Genomic DNA, 18165 nt, shown 5'->3' with positions numbered 1-18165 from the left:
TTGGTCATTCCCACAGCTGTCTTTCCTCACAGCCTCAAAGGGCCACCTCTGGGGTGAGCGAGCAGGTGTCTACACTCTGTGGCTTGCACACAGACCTCCCCAGGTGCTCACCCTAAATTCTGTCAGGAGAGATGCTGCCTCTGACACCTTCTTGTCCTCAGAGGCCATAAATGAAGGCAGCACCTCCTAAGTCTGGTCCTGGGGCAGCGGTATTGACACCCAAACATCGCACTTACACCCTGACCCCCAAATCCTCATCCTGGCTCTGAGTGTCTAGCCCTGTGCTCACCAGCAGGAGACAAGCCACCAGGCTCATGGAGTCCTGCTGCCAGCACAGCCTCCCCCTCTGCTCGGGGCACCTCGGGGGCAGCCCCCTCTGCATTTGTTCTCAGCCTCCAGGGAAAACACATGCAACCACCAGCAGTCACTCTTCCTTTGGGTGTCATTCCCCTTCAGGCTGGTGACTCTCATCTCCCACCTCAGGTCACCCTCAGACCTTGGCAGACTGTCCCCTAACCTATCTCCTGGTGAGGCACCAAGAAGCCCCACCTTCTAAGGAGGCACCCCCTTCCACCTGCCCCGCTACAGGGTGGCACTGCAGCATCCGTAGCCTTCAGATTGGCCTGCCCGCCCCTCTACAGGGTGGCACTGCAGCCTCCACAGCCTTCAGACTGGCCTGCCCGCCCCTCTATAGGGTGGCACTGCAGCGTCCACAGCCTTCAGACTGGCCTGCCCGCCCCTCTGCAGGGTGGCACTGCAGCATCCACAGCCTTCAGACTGGCCTGCCCGCCCCTCTGCAGGGTGGCACTGCAGCATCCACAGCCTTCAGACTGACCTGCCAGCCCTGATCAGCCTTGTTCCTACTTCACAGGGCCTGATGCACTCCAGCGGCCCTGTGGGCCGGCACCGGCAGCTGGTCCTGGTTCTGGAGGGGGAGCTCTACCTTGTCCCCTTTGCTCTGCTGAAGGGCAGTGCCTCCAATGAGTACCTATATGAGCGCTTTACTCTCGTCGCTGTGCCGTCCATCCGCTCGCTCGGTCCACACTCCAAGGTAACATGCTGCCTGGCTGGGGTCCCCCAGGCAGCCTGAAGAATGGGTGGGCTTAGCAACCCAGACCACACTCCATATGGGGTGGTTTCTGCCTCGGTAGTTTGGAAAGTCTTAATTTTTTAGTTTGTTGCTGAAGAACTTTCTCAAGGGGCAGAATCAGTTCAGAGGGAAAGGAACCCTTTCTGAAATCTCCACGGCTGACTCCAGGTGGAAGGGGCTGGTGTCTGCGACCCTGCCTGGCTCACACGGCTCACTAGGCATTGGGCGATGCCAGCGTCTGGGAAAGCCTCTACTCTGCTGGCAGCAGGGAACTGGCATTCACCACCTTGTCCTGGTGTCTGAGGGGGCAGGCTGCACTGGGTCACAAAGGTGCTGAAAACAGTGTGAATGGTGTTGCCAGGGACCCCCCGGTGCCCTGCTGACAGTACTGTGTGTCTCTTCTTGTAGTGTCACCTGAGGAAGACCCCACCCGCATATTCCAGCTCCACCGCCATGGCAGCTGTCATAGGCAACCCTAAGCTCCCATCAGCAGTGATGGACAGGTGGCTATGGGGGCCAATGCCTTCGGCAGAGGAGGAGGCGTACATGGTATCAGAGCTTCTGGGCTGTCAGCCCCTTGTGGGCAGCATGGCCACCAAGGAGAGGGTCATGAGTGCCCTGACCCAGGCGGAGTGTGTCCACTTTGCCACCCATGTCTCCTGGAAACTGTCAGCTTTAGTCCTCACACCCAACACGGAGGGCAACCCCGCCAGCAGCAAGAGCTCCTTTGGCCACCCCTATACCATCCCTGAGTCGCTGCGGGTGCAGGACGATGCAAGCGACGTAGAAAGCATCTCAGACTGCCCGCCTCTGCGGGAGCTGCTCCTCACTGCTGCTGACCTCCTGGACCTACGGCTGTCGGTTAAGCTGGTGGTGCTCAGCTCGTCCCAGGAGTCCAACAGCCGCGTCACAGCGGATGGCTTGGTGGCACTGACACGGGCCTTCCTAGCTGCTGGTGCACAGTGTGTACTTGTGGCTCTGTGGCCAGTGCCTGTAGCAGCTTCCAAGATGTTTATCCACGCCTTCTACTCGTCCCTGCTGAATGGCTTAAAGGCCAGTGCCTCCCTGGGTGAGGCCATGAAGGTTGTACAGAGCAGCAAGGCCTTCTCACACCCTTCCAACTGGGCAGGTAGGGAGCTGCAGCCCATCAGTGGGCCCTGGGTGTTGTCCCCCACCCCATCCCCACCTCATTCTGCAGCTGTGGAAGGGCAGGAAGTGGGTTCTGGGTGCCTCAGCCATCACCCTCTGGACTAAGGAGCAGTTTGCCCTCAGAGGGAACACAGCTCAGCACCAGTGGACAGTGGTGTCTGTCACAGTGGTGCCTAATCTAAAACCCTGTGCTGGGGACAGGGACAACCCTTGGTGTGGCCACTGGAAGACGTTGATAAGGCTGTGCACTGGCAGGTGTTATGGCGCACGGCGCACCGCGCACCACGCCCCCCTGCAGTTTAGTGACCCTGGCCGGTGTTATGGCGCACCACGCCCCCCTGCAGTTCAGGGCGCCCAGGGCAGTGGCTGCTCCGGAGGCCAGGGGCTGGGACCACAGCCACCATTGGCCAGCTCTCTAGCTGAGCAGTTGGGAGGAAATGGCCGGGGTGGCAGCGCTGTCCCCTGAGGGACCCTCTGTGCTGCCCTCAGGTTTCACACTTATCGGGAGTGATGTAAAGCTGAACAGCCCCTCATCCCTCATCGGCCAGGCCCTCACGGAGATCCTACAGCACCCGGAGCGCGCACGGGACGCCCTGCGCGTACTGCTGCACCTGGTAAGGGCTAACGGCGCCCTCTGGGGGACCTGGTCAAGGTGCCAATGAGAGCCACCTGGGAGGGACAGCGCAAGGTGACCAGATCCTTCCTCCCACGCTGGAAGGCCTCTGGGTGGATGGGCGGGAACGAGTCCCAGGCTGGAGTCAGACCCCAATTCCCTCACAGTCTTTCCCTGAACTCAGGAAAGGGCTGATTGTGCCCTTGGCTGAGGCCTGAAGGCACCTGCACAGTTAGAAGTGATCAGTTAAGACAGCCACTCAGAAGGACAGCGAGAAGGGTCAGGGGCTAAAGGCTAACCTGGACTACACCATAAAACAGTGACACAAAACATGTCCCATCTCTTCCCTTTGCTGAGCACGTGGAGAGCAGTTTCCAGTCATTCCCAACCCAGACTGGGACCCATGTCTCATGGACACAATTATCTGTGGTCACCTCACAGGCCTGGGCTGGGACCCTAGCTTCAGAGGACCCACTGCAGCAGTGGGAAGAACGTTGGGGGCCAGGTGGGCAGGCTGTGTAAGCATCTGATCCCATGGGGAAAACCCGAGCAGCGCCCTGCAGACCCCATACCCTGGGTCCGAGACGCTCTGTGCACATTGGTCAAAGAGAAGGCACATGACTCTTCAGGCTTGGGTCATGGGCTGTCCACACGCACTGTACCTAGAGGACTCTAGTAGCCCTGCTGTCAACAGCCCCAGGGATGTAGAGACATTAGCATTCTATGTTACCCTGTCCCCCCCCACACACACCTCCCATGCCACCGCAGAGAGCCCTCTCCCCACACGCCTCTGTCCAGCCAGGCTTCTCAGGGCCTTAGGCGGCCTCAGGCTGCAGGTACAGTTACTGCTTTTCCCCTTCATGCTAAGTGTGGAGCCATACCTCAAGCTCCGCTCCGCACTCTATCAGCACATTTCTCCTGTAGGAGGCAGGGTGTCTCCTAGACCTTTCCGTCCCAGCGACAGCCACTCCTGACCACTGTAAGTGAACCCTCCTCTCCCCCAGACGTCTGTGCTGCGCTCTAAGAGAAGCCTCAGGTGACAAGCCTCTGTGGGGACAACATGTATGCCTCAGAGCCTGTGACAACTCAGGACAGAGCCGGTGTCCACTGGGAGAGACCTGACAGGCCAACCAGGGAGCAGACAGCAGTGCTGTTGACACATAGTTCCTGGGTACACCCCAGAGTGCTGCAGACACAAGGGCCTGGGAGGCACTGGCGGGGTGCAGGGCTGGGCCGGCTCTGACCTGAGGCTGTTTCTGCAGAGTGGAGAAGCCCTGCAGCTCGGACACCAGGTCCTGTGAGGCCTTAGCACCATGTCCTCGGGGCTGGGCCGCAGTCAGCACAGCACTGGCTTCCCCCAGAGCCCCAGGAGGAGCAATAGGGCCGAGCTGGGTCTCTGACGGTCTCGTTCCCCACCAGGTGGAGAAGTCCCTGCAGCGGATCCAGAATGGGCAGCGCAATGCCATGTACACATCTCAGCAGAGCGTAGAGAACAAAGTGGGCGGCATCCCCGGATGGCAGGCTCTCCTCACTGCCGTGGGCTTCCGGCTGGACTCTGCTGCCAGTGGCCTGCCGGCAGCTGTCTTCTTTCCAACCGCAGACCCTGGCGAGCGCTTGCAGCAGTGCAGTAGCACCCTCCAGGCCCTGCTGGGTAAGCTGCTGTGGCACAGAGGGGACTGTGAGGCACAAGGAGGCTAGACGCATCCCCGAAGTGACCGAGAGTCCCAGACAGCCACTGCCAATGATGCATGGCTGACACCCACCTTACTCAGTCTTCCCTGATGATGGTATGGTGGCCCCACTGGGCTCTGCCACTTCCCAGGGGACGTGAGGTGGTCACAGGCATCTGACGGCCACAGCAGATTCTGCCATCAGCAGCTGTGTTTCTGGCAGAACCACAGACCAACGAGGGTGGCACAGGGGTACCACTACCTGGGAACTACGCTGTCAGGCAGACAGAACTGTGGGTGAGGGCCCCTCTTCTCTGGAGGCCCCCTGTGGCCTGGCCAACCTGTAGCCCACTGCTCTCAGTGCTCTACATCTGGAGCTCTTTCCCCTGAAGATGACTTCTGCTCCTCTGTCTTGGCTCAGGTCTGCCTAACGCAGCCCTCCAAGCACTGTGCAAGCTCATCACAGCCTCAGAAACGGGAGAGCAGCTCATCAGCCGGGTGAGTACAGCCAGGTGCTAAGTGCAGGCTGGAGGGAGAGACAGTGAGTGGACCCAGGCAGGCCTGTCAGCAATGTGGGAGTGTGGCTTCCCTCTGTGAACAGAAGGGCTAGGGAATGGCAGCTCTGAATAGGCAGGGTCCACACACAGGTTTGTAGGGCTCACAGCCTCACCTCTGGTCCTGGTGTCTCCAGAACCCCGCCCCCATCCACTGTCTTCTCACACCTTGTCATCTTACCCAGCTCTCCCAGCTAACTGGCCATCCCTGAGGGCAAAGCCAGCTGCACAGCACCTTTTAAAGATGAGGCAGCTTTGAGGAAGTGTGGGAGGAATTGAGGGGTTAGAATTTTGATTCTGAGCTCTGAGCAGCCCCATTCCTAGTAGGATTCTGTAGCTTCTCTGTCCCCTGAATTTCCTTGGGCCACTGAGGTTCCAGAGGGCACCCCAGGTGCAGGCGGGGTGGGGGTGGGGCTCTGGAGGGCAGTTTTCAAGGATGCACAGAGTGGTTTTCCTGGTCATTCTGGAGGTTATAGCTGGATCAGCAGTACGTGTTGCTGAGGTCTGTCAGCCGGTCTCGGCCATGTGCACTGTGGGCTCGCTACATGGGCTTCACCAGGACAGATGCTCAGTGGCTCCCCCAGACTCCTCGCCATCATGTGGAACACAGACCCAGCCAGTGACCTGAGCTCCTTGAGCTCCTTGCTGGTTTTATATGTTAATATACCTCTTCTATTTGCTGAAAAGACCATTGCATGTTAAAACATCCAGAACACAAGTCTGTGTCCCCCAGACAAGACCACAGAACTTGCAGCCTACACTGCGGGCAAGGCCAAGAGCCTCAAGGTGCCAGCTCTTTATGCCTCTTCCTTTCATGGGACAAAGGGACTTTGGGTCTGCTCACTGTGGTCCCCAGGACGACTGGCCACCAGCCGAGGCGTCTCCTGTGTCCCCCTCGCTGCCTCTCGCTCTTCTCCAGTCAGAGCCAGGCTGGTGCAGTGCTTCCTACGGCAGCGATCAGCTGGTGTGCATAACTGCTGTGCTTGATTCTAAACTCTTCTCTTTCTCTCTCTCTTTCTCACACTCTGCTGGCTGAAGGCTGTTAAAAATATGGTGGGAATGGTAAGTACAAGCTTAAGTAGCACCTGCTGCCAGGTGAGCCCCCGCCCGCCCAGCCTGGTGCCCTGCAGCTCTGGGCTCACTCGCTGTGCACATGACACTGGCACAGAGCTCTGGGCTGCGGCTTGTCCCCTCCTCTGCTCTGGCTACCCTTTTCCTGTTCCAATCTGTCCTTGATTTGACCTCTCAAGTTCCACTAGAGCAACAGGGGCAGAACCAATGACATACACAGGCTGAACACCCTACCCCTGAAGCCGAGTTCATAATGACACCTGAGTGGGTCCACTTGCGCTTTTCCATTAGCGTTGCAGTTACAGACGTAGCATTCAAATCTTCCCACCTTGTGCAAGACCCTAAAGGCCTTAACTAGGTATGTAAGCAAAATCAGACAGGCAGCCAGTCCCAGCTCCCTCCCCAACCCCCACAGCCTCTCCTGGGCTGTGGAGAGACAGAGGTTGACGCAGAGCTGGGGCCCTGGAGGCTTGCTCCTCACAGTGCCTCGCCACTGTCCGTGACCAGCACAGTGGGCATGACCACACTGTACCTCCAGGTGTTGCGGGCGTCATGAGAGGTCGGCAGCACATGGTAACGTGAGGCTTGGGTGGGGGGGGTCAAAAGGCTGACAGGCCTATGCTCACATCTGTCCCTCCCTCCCTCAGCTCCATCAGGTGCTGGTGCAACTGCAGGCCTGTGAGAAGGAGCAGGACTTTGCCTCGGCCCCTATTCCGGTCTCCCTCAGCGTGCAGCTGTGGCGGCTCCCAGGGTGTCATGAGTTCCTGGCAGCTCTCGGTAGGGACCACCGTGACTTGAGCTGCTTCTCCGCAGTTCTCTTTACTCTGCTTCCCTCCTGCTTCCTGCTGGGTCAAACCCACTTCCCTCCTGCTTCCCAGTGTCCGCTCTAGTGTGTCCTTCCCTCAGCACCTCTCCAGGGGCCGCTGGCTGGAGGAAGGGTGGTGGCCAGGCCGAACATCAGAGACTAGGACAGGAGTGCCAAGAGCAGCTCAGGGTTAGAGGACGGAAGGGGGCAGGGCAGGGCCTCTCTGGGTGATGTCACAGTCAGTCCGTGGAAGATGCCAGGGTTGCAGGGCTGCACATCCTCGCGCTCCGCCTGTGTTTTCATGCCTATAATTTCTATCTAAGGTAGAAGATAGACCCACCCTTGGTGCTGTCTCTGAGCTGGAGTTAGGGCAAACCTGGGGAGTTTGTATCTACACAAATGCCTTCAGAAGCAGCAGAGGCTAACAGGAAAGGTTGGCTCCGCCCCTAAGGTTGTCTTCATGCCTGTGGCGGCTATCCAGCGGCCTTTGTGGCAGTGACATGGGCGTAGCACTGGAAGATAAGGCTCCGTCTATGTCTCTCAGCAAGGCTAACACCAAGCGGTGTGGCATGGTACTGCCTGCCCTCTGCCTCAGCCCTCCGCCTCTTTGCCAGCTGTCATGGAGAACAGCCCTGGCTCTTCCTGGGGTTAGTTCCACTAGTGTCCTGTGCACCTCTAGACAGGGGCTCAGGAGGCCACACACACACCTGGTCCTTCCTGGAGGCAGAGTGGAGTGGGGAGCAGGATGCGGCAGGTCTGGGTCCCCAGTCTCTCATCCTCGGCTAGGTTCCCTGTGCTAACACAGCACAGGCCGTTGGTGGTGGGAGAGCCGATTCAAGTCTCTGGGAAAAGCAGAGGGTTCTATCTGAAGCATTTCGTTTACAGCAACACTTACCCTTTACACGATGACATCTGCGGGCCGCACCTGTTTATGCTTCAGTCCAGAGAGGAAAGCTTCCCATAGCAACCGGGTGCTCTGTAGGTCTCCTGGGGAACGAGTGTCTGAGCCCCAATTGAGAGCAGAAGAGGAGCAGAGGCTCTTTGGCGAATGTCCAGCCACTTAGTCTAGGGCGCCATGCCCCCAGCCCCTGTCACCCCGCACCGGGGTCCCTCACACAAGCTCCCTTGCCTTCCTAGTTTCCAGCAGGCTCACTAATGTCTCAAGTAGGGAGCCTGGCTGGTCTCTTCTGGGGACAGGCTTTGGCCGCAGTGCCTGGGAGAGCGCCGTCTGTCTGCCTCTGTGATGCTTGGCTAATCTAGAACTCTGAGGCACAAGGGACGACCTCACCTCAGCTTTCCAAGCGCTAGGACCACAGGTGGCACCGCTGTGCCTGCTATGCCGTCTCTGAAACCATTGACTGCAGCATCAGCAGCTCATTAGCCAGCCTCTCAGGAAAGCCCAGTGCCCTCTGTGCCACACTGAGGCTCATTAAAACCCACAGGATGGGGAGCTGGCAGCCCCCCTGGGCACAAAAGGTGGCCTTCGTTTTAGTAGAAGTGCATCTCAGAGCCCCGAGGACCAGAGACATGGAGGACATGCAAGCAGACATGCCTACTTCCTGGGGGCCAAGCTAGAGCCTTGCCCAGGGCTGAGCAGAGCAGCCACATTTGCCCTGGAGAGTCTGAGCAGACTCTTCTGTGGACTCTGTGAGTCCAGGCTCCAGGAAAACAGCACAAGAGCCAGGCAGACTTCCATAGCAGCAGGTGAGGCTGTGCTTGTCCTGGTCATAGTCAACTGGAACGTGGAACCCTACTGTGCTGCCCATGGGTAGGCCCATGCACAGCATCCGGCATCTCCCATGTTCCTCTAGGTTTTGACCTGTGTGAGGTGGGCCAAGAGGAAGTGATCCTGAAAACCGGGAAACAGGCCAGCCGGCGCACTACCCACTTTGCACTCCAGGCCCTGCTGTCACTCTTCGGTAAGCATCTCCCAGTCCCTCTAAGGTATAGTGAGGGATGCATCTTTAGTTTGTGTTAGAGTCTTCCAGGGAGGGGCCCACTGAGCTCCTTGCTCTGGGGAGCTTCATCTGTGGGGGACACAGGCAGGAAGCACATTAGCTTGCCTGAGGCCAAAGGCAAGGAACTAAGGCTTAAGGAACACCAAAGTGGGGACAAGATTTGGAGACAGTGGAGCTAAGGGGACATGGCATGGCGTCAGGACGCACCTGTCCTACTCCAGGGCCATGAGGGGGCATGCCTGGCCTTGCTGCTGTCCCAGGGGTAATAGGATGGCAGCTTGGTAGCAGCCATGGTTTGAGGGCAGCCAGCAGGCCCTGCTGAAGAAAGTGCACTGTATGAGACGTCTGCTGAGGCAGGGGCCAGGAAGAGGCCAGTGCAGGCAAGGAGGAGCTCTATGCCCTGTGTCCACTCAAAACTAGCCTGAAGTGCTGGACCTGGGGTATGAGCTCACTATTGACAGTCACCAGACCAGTCAGGACTCAGGCTTGAGTGGAAGGTGACAGGAGCTGAGAAGGGCTGTGTGGGCTGAGGCCGGTCCCAGGATGTTCCTCTTGTTCGTAAGGACTGAGGGTTAGTTCAAGTTACATAGTAAGTCTCTGCCAGCTTCTAACGTTAAGGATGCATCAGTCTGTCTGATGCTAACTGCCCTTTGACCTGCCTGTTCTGCGCCTAGATTCCACTGAGCTCCCCAAGCGCCTCAGCCTGGACAGCTCATCATCCCTGGAGTCCCTGGCTTCAGCGCAGTCTGTGTCCAATGCTCTGCCCCTGGGCTACCAGCACCCTCCTTTCTCGCCCACCGGGGCGGACAGCATGGCTTCCGATGCCATCTCTGTGTACAGTCTCAGCTCCATTGCTTCCTCCATGAGCTTCGTCTCCAAGCCCGAGGCGGGTTTGGAAGGCGGGGGCCCCCGAGGACGACAGGACTATGATAGAGCCAAGAGCACCCACACACAACGAGCCACCCTGCCACGGCGCCAGCTGTCCCCCCAGGGCACACGTGGGACAAGCAAGGAAGAAGAAGAATACGAGGGGTTCTCCATTATCAGCATGGAGCCACTGGCAGCCTACCAAAGTGACGGGAAGGCACGCTTCTCCCCAGACCCCAAGCAGCCGTGTGTCAGGGCACCGGGCGGTGTGAGGCTGTCAGTCAGCTCCAAGGGGAGTGTCAGCACACCCAACTCCCCCGTGAAGATGACCCTGATCCCAAGCCCAAACTCACCCTTCCAGAAAGTGGGGAAACTGGCCAGCTCAGACACAGGTGAGTCGGACCAGTCCAGCACGGAGACCGACAGCACCGTCAAGTCCCAGGAGGAGACCACCCCCAAGCTCGACCCCCAGGAGCTGGCCCAGAGGATCCTAGAGGAGACCAAAAGCCACCTCCTGGCGGTAGAGCGCCTTCAGAGGAGTGGTGGCCCAGCAGGCAAGGGCCCTGACCGAGAAGATGGCATGGTAGCACCCAACAGCACCACAGTCTTCAGGGCGTCAGAAACCAGCGCCTTCAGCAAGCCTGTCCTCTCCCACCAGAGAAGTCAGCTGTCGCCGCTCACTATCAAACCCCAGCCCCCGGCCAGGAGCTCATCCCTCCCCAAGGTGAGCAGCCCTACCACACCAGAGGTGTCAGGCAAGGATGGCCTGAGCCCTCCTGGCAGCAGCCACCCGTCACCTGGCCGTGACACCCCAGCCTCCCCAGCAGACCCACCGCTCTTTAGACTCAAGTACCCCAGCTCTCCTTACAGTGCACACATTTCCAAGTCCCCCCGGAACGCATCCCCTGGCTCAGGCCACCAGTCCCCTGCGTGCAGTGCACCGTCTCCTGCACTCTCCTACTCTTCAGCTGGCTCTGCCCGCTCCAGTCCAGCCGATGCCCCTGATGAGAAGGTGCAGGCAGTGCACAGCCTCAAGATGCTCTGGCAGAGCACACCCCAGCCCCCCAGGGGCCCCCGGAGAATATGCCGAGGTGCGCCGGGAGCCTTGACATCCAAAAGAGATGTCCTCAGCCTGCTGAACCTGTCCCCTCGGCATGGCAAAGAGGAGGGCGGGGCAGACAGGCTGGAACTGAAGGAGCTGCCTGTGCAGCGGCAGCGTGACGAGGTGCCATCCAAAGTCCCCACCAACGGCCACTGGTGCACGGAGACAGCGGCACTGACAACATCTGGTGGCCTCAGCACCACAGCCGCCACACGCCCCCTGAGACTGCCCTTGGCCAATGGTTACAAGTTCCTGTCCCCAGGAAGGCTCTTCCCTTCCTCCAAATGTTAAAGCATTGTCTTGCCCTGGCCCCTCATCTAGTGCAGAGTCACCCACACGCCACCGGTACCATCTCTCCTCGGGCAGGTGGGCTCCCTGAGCCAGGTCCCATTATGCCAAATACCACTGTACTCAGGGGTAGACCCTGGGCCAGATTCACCAAAAGCAGGTCTTGAGCGGCGTAGGAACGGCAGTGCCTCCTCTGCCTCTCTGCCCTGCTTCTGCCACAGGACCTGTGGGAAGGAGGCAGCATGGGTTTTGCTACCAAGTCTCTGCATGCCTTTCCTGCAGGGGCACAGGCAGCTCCTGCTGGGCTCCCAGGTCCTGGTGGGATGTGTAACGTTAAGTTCTGCACTGATGCATGACATTAGCCAAAAGGAGAACTGTGGTTTTTAAAATGCCAATTCTTTGTGATTAAATTGTAGCCATTTTGGTGGATACGGAAGTCACAGCCACAATGCAATAACTCATGTTGAAAGCCCGCGCATCCCCAGCTGCTCCCATGAGCTAGGCCAGGGGCCCTTTGACCCCACTGTTGGCCAAACTTGAATTTTCTTAAAAAAAAAAAAAAAATTCTGTACTCTTGTCCAGGCATTTTAAAACTATGCAATTGTGGTTTAAAACACAACGTTGTGCTTTTAAAACATAACTGACCTTTTTTGTACATGGAAAAACTCTTGGTTTTATTATCAATTGTACTTTGCATTTATAGCTATTATTTTTAAAAGCTCAAGAAATTTTAAATGTCAAATTTTGAATATTCATCCATAAGTAGTAATCAAGTTTTCCTGGGGGTATGGTTGAAATTATTCAATTTCCTTATTTAAAAAAAAAAGAGAGAAAAGAAAAAAAAAAAAAAAAAGGAATCCCCTGGCTAGACAGAGCAGACCCCAGGCACTCCATCAGCTGCCTTGCTGCATTTGTCGCTGCGAACCTCCCTCTCTCCATCTCCAGCCCCCACAGCCCAGCTGGTCCCTGTGACTGCCTGCTCCACCAAGCCCTTATCTGCCCGGTCAGTCTTAACTCTGCTGCAGCAGCTGCACCACCACCAGGTCAGAGGAAACACTCAGTATTAGTACTGAGGCCCTTCCGGCCTCACTGTGGGAGCAGTCATCTGAACCAGGGCCCATCGTCATGGGGGTCTAGAGACCTGACGTCACGACTCCCAAGGGCACTTCTGACCCTGAGCAGGACCTGACTTCGGTTTTGTTTCTGGTTGTGGCTTTTTACAGCAGGGCCTCTAGCCCACCCTAGCCTTTCAGGGTTGCAGCAGTCCTTCTGCCTCAGCCCGCACCGCTGCACCGGTGATGCCAGGACCTCACTCGGCAGCCACTGACTGCTCCATCTGCCTCAGTGTGCTCCATAAAACCTGGCTCCGTGTTACTCTAGTGAGTTCTATCATAGAGGACTCTGCGTTTGACCCAGCAACCTTGTTGACAAACATTGTAGCCCGGCCCGGCCCTGGGAGAGAAACCTCCATGAAGCAGCATGTACGCTCTGTCTGATGTCAGCAGGGAGCTAACTCGCCATGTAGCAAATGAAAACCAAACCCAGCACTGTGCATTCCGCTCGCAAAGTCAGGTCCTCGGCAACCGAGAATCAACCTCAGCACAAATGTAGGTGGCCGGCCTCCTTCTCGGCCACCACCTCAGCCCTTCCCCCCAAGTGCCCGGGAGCCCGGCTCTCTGTGCTCCGCCTCTCAGACCGCAGAGGACTCCCCGCAGGCTGCCCTGGTGCATCCTAGGAACACCGTTGCTTAGTGATTCACGCTGAAGAGCCGAAAGGGGCCTGGGATGTTTTTTACTTGTCTTCAATGTAAGTTTCAATGAAGGAAAACAAAGTTGGTGAGAAACAGTGGGACCAGTGTACAGATCTGAGTCTTTGCCTATGTTGTTGGTCTTGGTGATTTCATGCACGTGAAATAGAATCAAATGATGTTTTCAGCTACATCCCAAGGAGGACACCTCAGATCTCACGAGACTGTAGGATTCAGAGTTCTGTACGGGTCAGGGGTTGGCAGCCACGACCCACAAGCTAAAGCTGGTGAAGGAGTCTGACGTTTTGTTTGTTTTGTCTGCAAGCCAATGATGGATTTTACCATTTAAAATGGTTAATAAGTACAACACAAGTCTCGATTTTGCTTCTTGGTTCACAAAGCCTGAAGTCACCTATTCCCCGGCCTTTTAAAGGAAAGGCTGCCAACTCCTGGTGCACACACCAGAAAATGCACCTGAAATTTTGTTCCACAGCCAGGAAGTATTGAAGGAAGCAGAGGAGGCCGACTGGCCCGGTGGGCTCTCGCTCGGCACAGGTGGTTCCTACCTAGCACTTGGCTCTCCATCCCATGTGGGAAGAGCCAACAGATGTGGGTCAAAGTTCAAAAGTAGTCTCCGTTTCCCCTTCGCTGGTAGTGTAGAGATGCTCTCTTAAGCTCAGGAAATAAACCTTTCTAACACATTTTCTTCTTAAATGTTCTACCCTGCTCTACCAGACAAAGACATGCCAGAAAAGCAGCATCTTCCTCTAGAGTTTGGTATGACCGCAAAGCACAGCCACAGGCTGCCCAGCTGTCACGGTTGATTCCCAAGTGCAAACACACCCCAGAAAATCGCCCGCAACAGCGTGCATTTTGACCCACATAGTTCCTGCAACAGCGCGCAGGGCTCACCTTCCTCCTCGGCACTGGCAGGTGTGGGGTGCCGCCCACAGGCCCAGCTGCCCCAGGCGCACACACAGCAGCCTCAGTGATACTTAGCTGTGCTCTTCGTAAGGAGGCAAACAGCAATGGTGCAGTTTTTCCTCACGCGTTTCGTTTCGTCTGACCTGACTATACACGTGGCTTGTGGACTGGGCCTGTTGGTAGCGGGTCCTTCAGCGATGTCCACGCCAGCCCCCACCCCCCCCCCCACTTGGCATTCACGCTCCTTACGCACTGTTAGCCGCCTTTGGCCTACATGGACTCTTTTTGTAAATTACACAGTTTCCAGACAGCATTAAACTTTTTATATTATGAACTTTGCCATGTAGAAAAAACTTCCTATTTTTATTGAGGCAGCGGGCGCTTGGCCCTTCCTTTGTGATTCTGTGTCTATTAAAGCATGAGCCTGCCAGCTTTAAACGCCGTCTCCAAGTCTCCTCTGTTCATTTCCCGCAGCTCCAGAGGCGCTGTGTTGATGAATGAGCACACGGCTGAGCACGCCCAACTGTGACCCTGCCAGGGAACATCAGGAGCAAGGGACACTAAGTGTTCATGGCACCTGAGATGGCCACTGCCTTGGCTCTCGTACAATTACAGTGGCAAGTCAGAGATGCGGACTGTCGGATAGTCACTTAGACACACCAAACAGGTTCCAGCCACCTGATTCTCCTATCTCAGGAAGCTTTTCAGGAAAGGAAAGCAGTCCTCTGCATGGAGAGGCACGAGGCCAGACAGCGGGGACAGTGAGATGTGACGTGTGAGAGTACGCGCACTGTGAGGACGTGTGGGAGCACGAGCACTGTGAGGACGTGTGGGAGCACGAGCACTGTGAGGACGTGTGGGAGCACGAGCACTGTGAGGACGTGTGAGAGCACTGTGAGGACATGTGGGAGCACGCGCACTGTGAGGACGTGTGGGAGCACGCGCACTGTGAGGACGTGTGGGAGCACGCGCACTGTGAGGACGTGTGGGAGCACGAGCACTGTGAGGACGTGTGGGAGCACGAGCACTGTGAGGACGTGTGAGAGCACGAGCACTGTGAGGACGTGTGGGAGCACGAGCACTGTGAGGACGTGTGGGAGCACGAGCACTGTGAGGACGTGTGGGAGCACGAGCACTGTGAGGACGTGTGGGAGCACGAGCACTGTGAGGACGTGTGGGAGCACGAGCACTGTGAGGACGTGTGAGAGCACTGTGAGGACGTGTGGGAGCACGAGCACTGTGAGGACGTGTGGGAGCACGAGCACTGTGAGGACGTGTGAGAGCACTGTGAGGACGTGTGGGAGCACGAGCACTGTGAGGACGTGTGAGCGCACTGTGAGGACGTGTGGGAGCACTGTGAGGACGTGTGGGAGCACGAGCACTGTGAGGACGTGTGGGAGCACTGTGAGGACGTGTGAGAGCACTGTGAGGACGTGTGGGAGCACGAGCACTGTGAGGAGTGACATCCCATTGGGTAACAGCAAAAACACTAGGCAGCAATATATAAAACATTGATGCTAATGTGCTGTGTTGGGACAGAAGGAAAGAGACTTTTTAAAAACACACTAAACATGTATAAGCAAAAAAATAGGTTATATTAGTGGAGGAGACATACAATAATAAAAGGACAGAAAAGAGAGAACAAATATTGTGTAAAATGAGTATCAGAAATGCCAAGTGAGCAGACCAAGTGCAGGCGGGCAAGGACGGAAGGGCCTCACACTCTACTCTACATGCTGTGTCAGGGCTCAGCAAAGTCACCCTGCATCAGAGAAGGACACTGGACACTATAGTGCAGTGCAGTGCAGGGCTCACACAGCACAGGACACTGGACACTATAGTGCAGTGCAGTGCAGGGCTCACACAGCACAGGACACTGGACACTATAGTGCAGTGCAGTGCAGGGCTCACACAGCACAGGACACGGGACACTATAGTGCAGTGCAGTACTTTTAGTTCATGGTTGGTTGAACCCATTGATGAGCAACCCACGGACAGGGTACAGAAAGCCAGCTATGCGTAAAATCATTAGATAAAACTGATGGCGCACGCCTTTACCTCCAGCACTCGGAGGGCAGAGGCAGGCAGATCTCTGAGTTTGAGACCAGCCTGGTCTACGTAGGGAGCTCCAGGACATAATAGAAAAACCCGGTCTTAAAAAAATAAAAATAAGTCAGGCATGGTGGTACACTCCTTTAATCCCAGCACCTGGGAGGCGGAGGCACAGATAGGTGGATCTTCATGAGTTTGAGGGCAGCCTGGTCTATAAAATGAGTTCCAGGACACCAGGGCTATTACACAGATAAACCCTGTCTTGAAAGATAAATAAATAAATAAATAAAATCTGTAATTCCACAAAGCAAGTGGAATATAGAGGCATTAAGAGATTCTATATGTGTGCGGGAGAGATGGCTCAGAGGTTAAGAGCACTGCCTGCTCTTCCAGAGGTCCTGATTTCAATTCCCAGCAACCACATGGTGGCTCACAACCATTTATAATGTGATCTGATGCCCTCTTCTGGCCTGCAAGTATACATGCAGACAGAGCACTGTATTCATAATAATAAATAAATCTTTTAAAAATCTTAAGTGTAGTTGAAGACACCCCACCACCACACACACACCCAAACGTGGAGGAGGGCTGCACTCTATGCTGCAGGTGCCATGGGTTCACTGTCTGGACAGCAGGGTGACAACTCAGAAAACCACAGGCCGGAGAGAGCAAGCAGGCAGCAGAGACTGCAACTTAGGGTAGCTCAGGGCTGATGTGGACGGGAGGGAGGCTGCCACCAGATGCAGCAGCAGTAGAAAAAGGAGCACACGTGCTGTAAAATGCTCCAATGTTGCATTTAAAATGCTGCTTGTGAAAATGCAAATTCCTCACACAGTCCAGACAGACAGGGAGCAAGGAAGTAGAAACGCAGCTCCCAAGGCTGAGCTCACAGCGCAGCGGCGAGGGTGGAGAGGACATCTGGCCAGCTCACTCTGGTACTGCCAGAAACACCAGAGAGAAAGAGCAAGTCTAGCTGCCGGGTGAGTTTCGTTACTTGACTGGCCCCTGCTCTGAGCCTGTGGGAGGAGGAACATCACATAACAGCAGGCAAAGGACCCAAACACCGCTCCACCTCCTAACCAACGGTTCCTGCAGCTCCCATCAGCACCAAGCAGCCATGGTGGATGCTGGGACCGACCACAGCAGTGTCACTAAGCATTGACAATCCTGCTTGCTCTCTCAGCCCAGTTATGTGCAGGGTGAAAAGGATGGCCATTTGACAACTAGCCTTCAATTAGAAAAGATGGGAGGGTTCCAAATGGCGCTGGAGGAAGAGAAGCCTTGGGCAGCCAGAGGGCGGTCACGGCCACACACTCTCAGCCCAGCTGACAGCCTCTAAAGCAAAAGGCCAGATGCCTTCCAGGGGCCTTTACACATTATTTAGAAAATATAAAAGGTGTCATGTTCAAATAATCCCCAAATGGGTAGAAAGTGTAAAAACATATAAACACAAAAACAGGCCTATGTTATTGTGAACAGAAATGATGGTCTTTAAACCCCTATCCTGTAGAGGAATGTTAATTCAGAACATAGCTCTTCTGGCAAGAGATCACATCCAAAGATCTTCTAGGTCTGTGTGATCTACCTGGAATACAAACACACCTTTAATCCAGGATACAGAGGCAAACAGACCTGAGCTCAAGGCCAGCCTGGTATAGAGCAAGTATCAGGTAAAGAAAAGCTTAGGTCTAGGCGTGGTGGTACATACCTTTAATCCCAAAGGAAGGTAAAGTTAGTTTGTAGAAGGAAGCGCCCATGTTTGAAAGTGATATCTAATTGAGAGGCAGATAAGATGGCAAACCAGAGAAGATTTGACAGAACAGGATATCCCAGCTCTCAGGAGAGGAAAAGGAAGCTACCTAGGAGGCAGTTTTACCTGGGCAGTAATAGATGGGTTGCAGGCAGAGAGCTCAGGTGAAGACTGAACGAGCCAGAAAAAGAGAAGAAGCCAGAAGATTAGAGCAGATTGCTGAGTTAGTTTGAGGCCGAGCAGAGCAATTCTGGGCCGAGAAAGAAGCCAGATTGAGTAAGTCAGCTGGGAGAGGAGTTTGAGCCAGAACAGATTAGCTGAACCAGCCAGCCCAGAGCTCAGAAAGAACAAGTAAGGGTGAGCTTATTCAGCAGTAAGTCTCAGAGGCCGGAAACATTCTAGGCCTAGACTAGATTGTACAGATGCTAGAAGCTTCCAGGACTAGGCCTAGGTTAGGAGAAAGGAGCAGTAAGCCTCCATGACAACAATTGAAATAGGAGAATGAAAGTTACTTTTACACTATCC

General features: G+C 55.7%; 1 protein-coding gene across 1 annotated transcript in view; it reads left to right on the top strand.

Moving 5' to 3' along the window:
- Ttc28 (tetratricopeptide repeat domain 28) overlaps positions 1–11199 on the top strand; it is a 63558-nt gene extending 52359 nt beyond the window's left edge. Inside the window, exons 9-17 of the mRNA XM_051161744.1 lie at positions 872–1051; positions 1499–2219; positions 2729–2853; positions 4272–4503; positions 4944–5020; positions 6115–6138; positions 6795–6924; positions 8764–8871; positions 9585–11199. Coding sequence (XP_051017701.1) covers positions 872–1051; positions 1499–2219; positions 2729–2853; positions 4272–4503; positions 4944–5020; positions 6115–6138; positions 6795–6924; positions 8764–8871; positions 9585–11170 — 3183 coding nt within the window. The 3' untranslated portion in view covers positions 11171–11199. The remainder of the gene's footprint in view (positions 1–871; positions 1052–1498; positions 2220–2728; positions 2854–4271; positions 4504–4943; positions 5021–6114; positions 6139–6794; positions 6925–8763; positions 8872–9584) is intronic.
- Positions 11200–18165: the final 6966 nt, after the last annotated feature.

This window comes from Acomys russatus, chromosome 19 (genome assembly GCF_903995435.1).
Source record: "Acomys russatus chromosome 19, mAcoRus1.1, whole genome shotgun sequence".
In the NCBI taxonomy this organism is placed as follows: Eukaryota; Metazoa; Chordata; class Mammalia; order Rodentia; family Muridae; genus Acomys; species Acomys russatus.
Note: the sequence above shows the minus strand (reverse complement) of the source record. Positions and strands in the feature narration are given on the sequence as shown.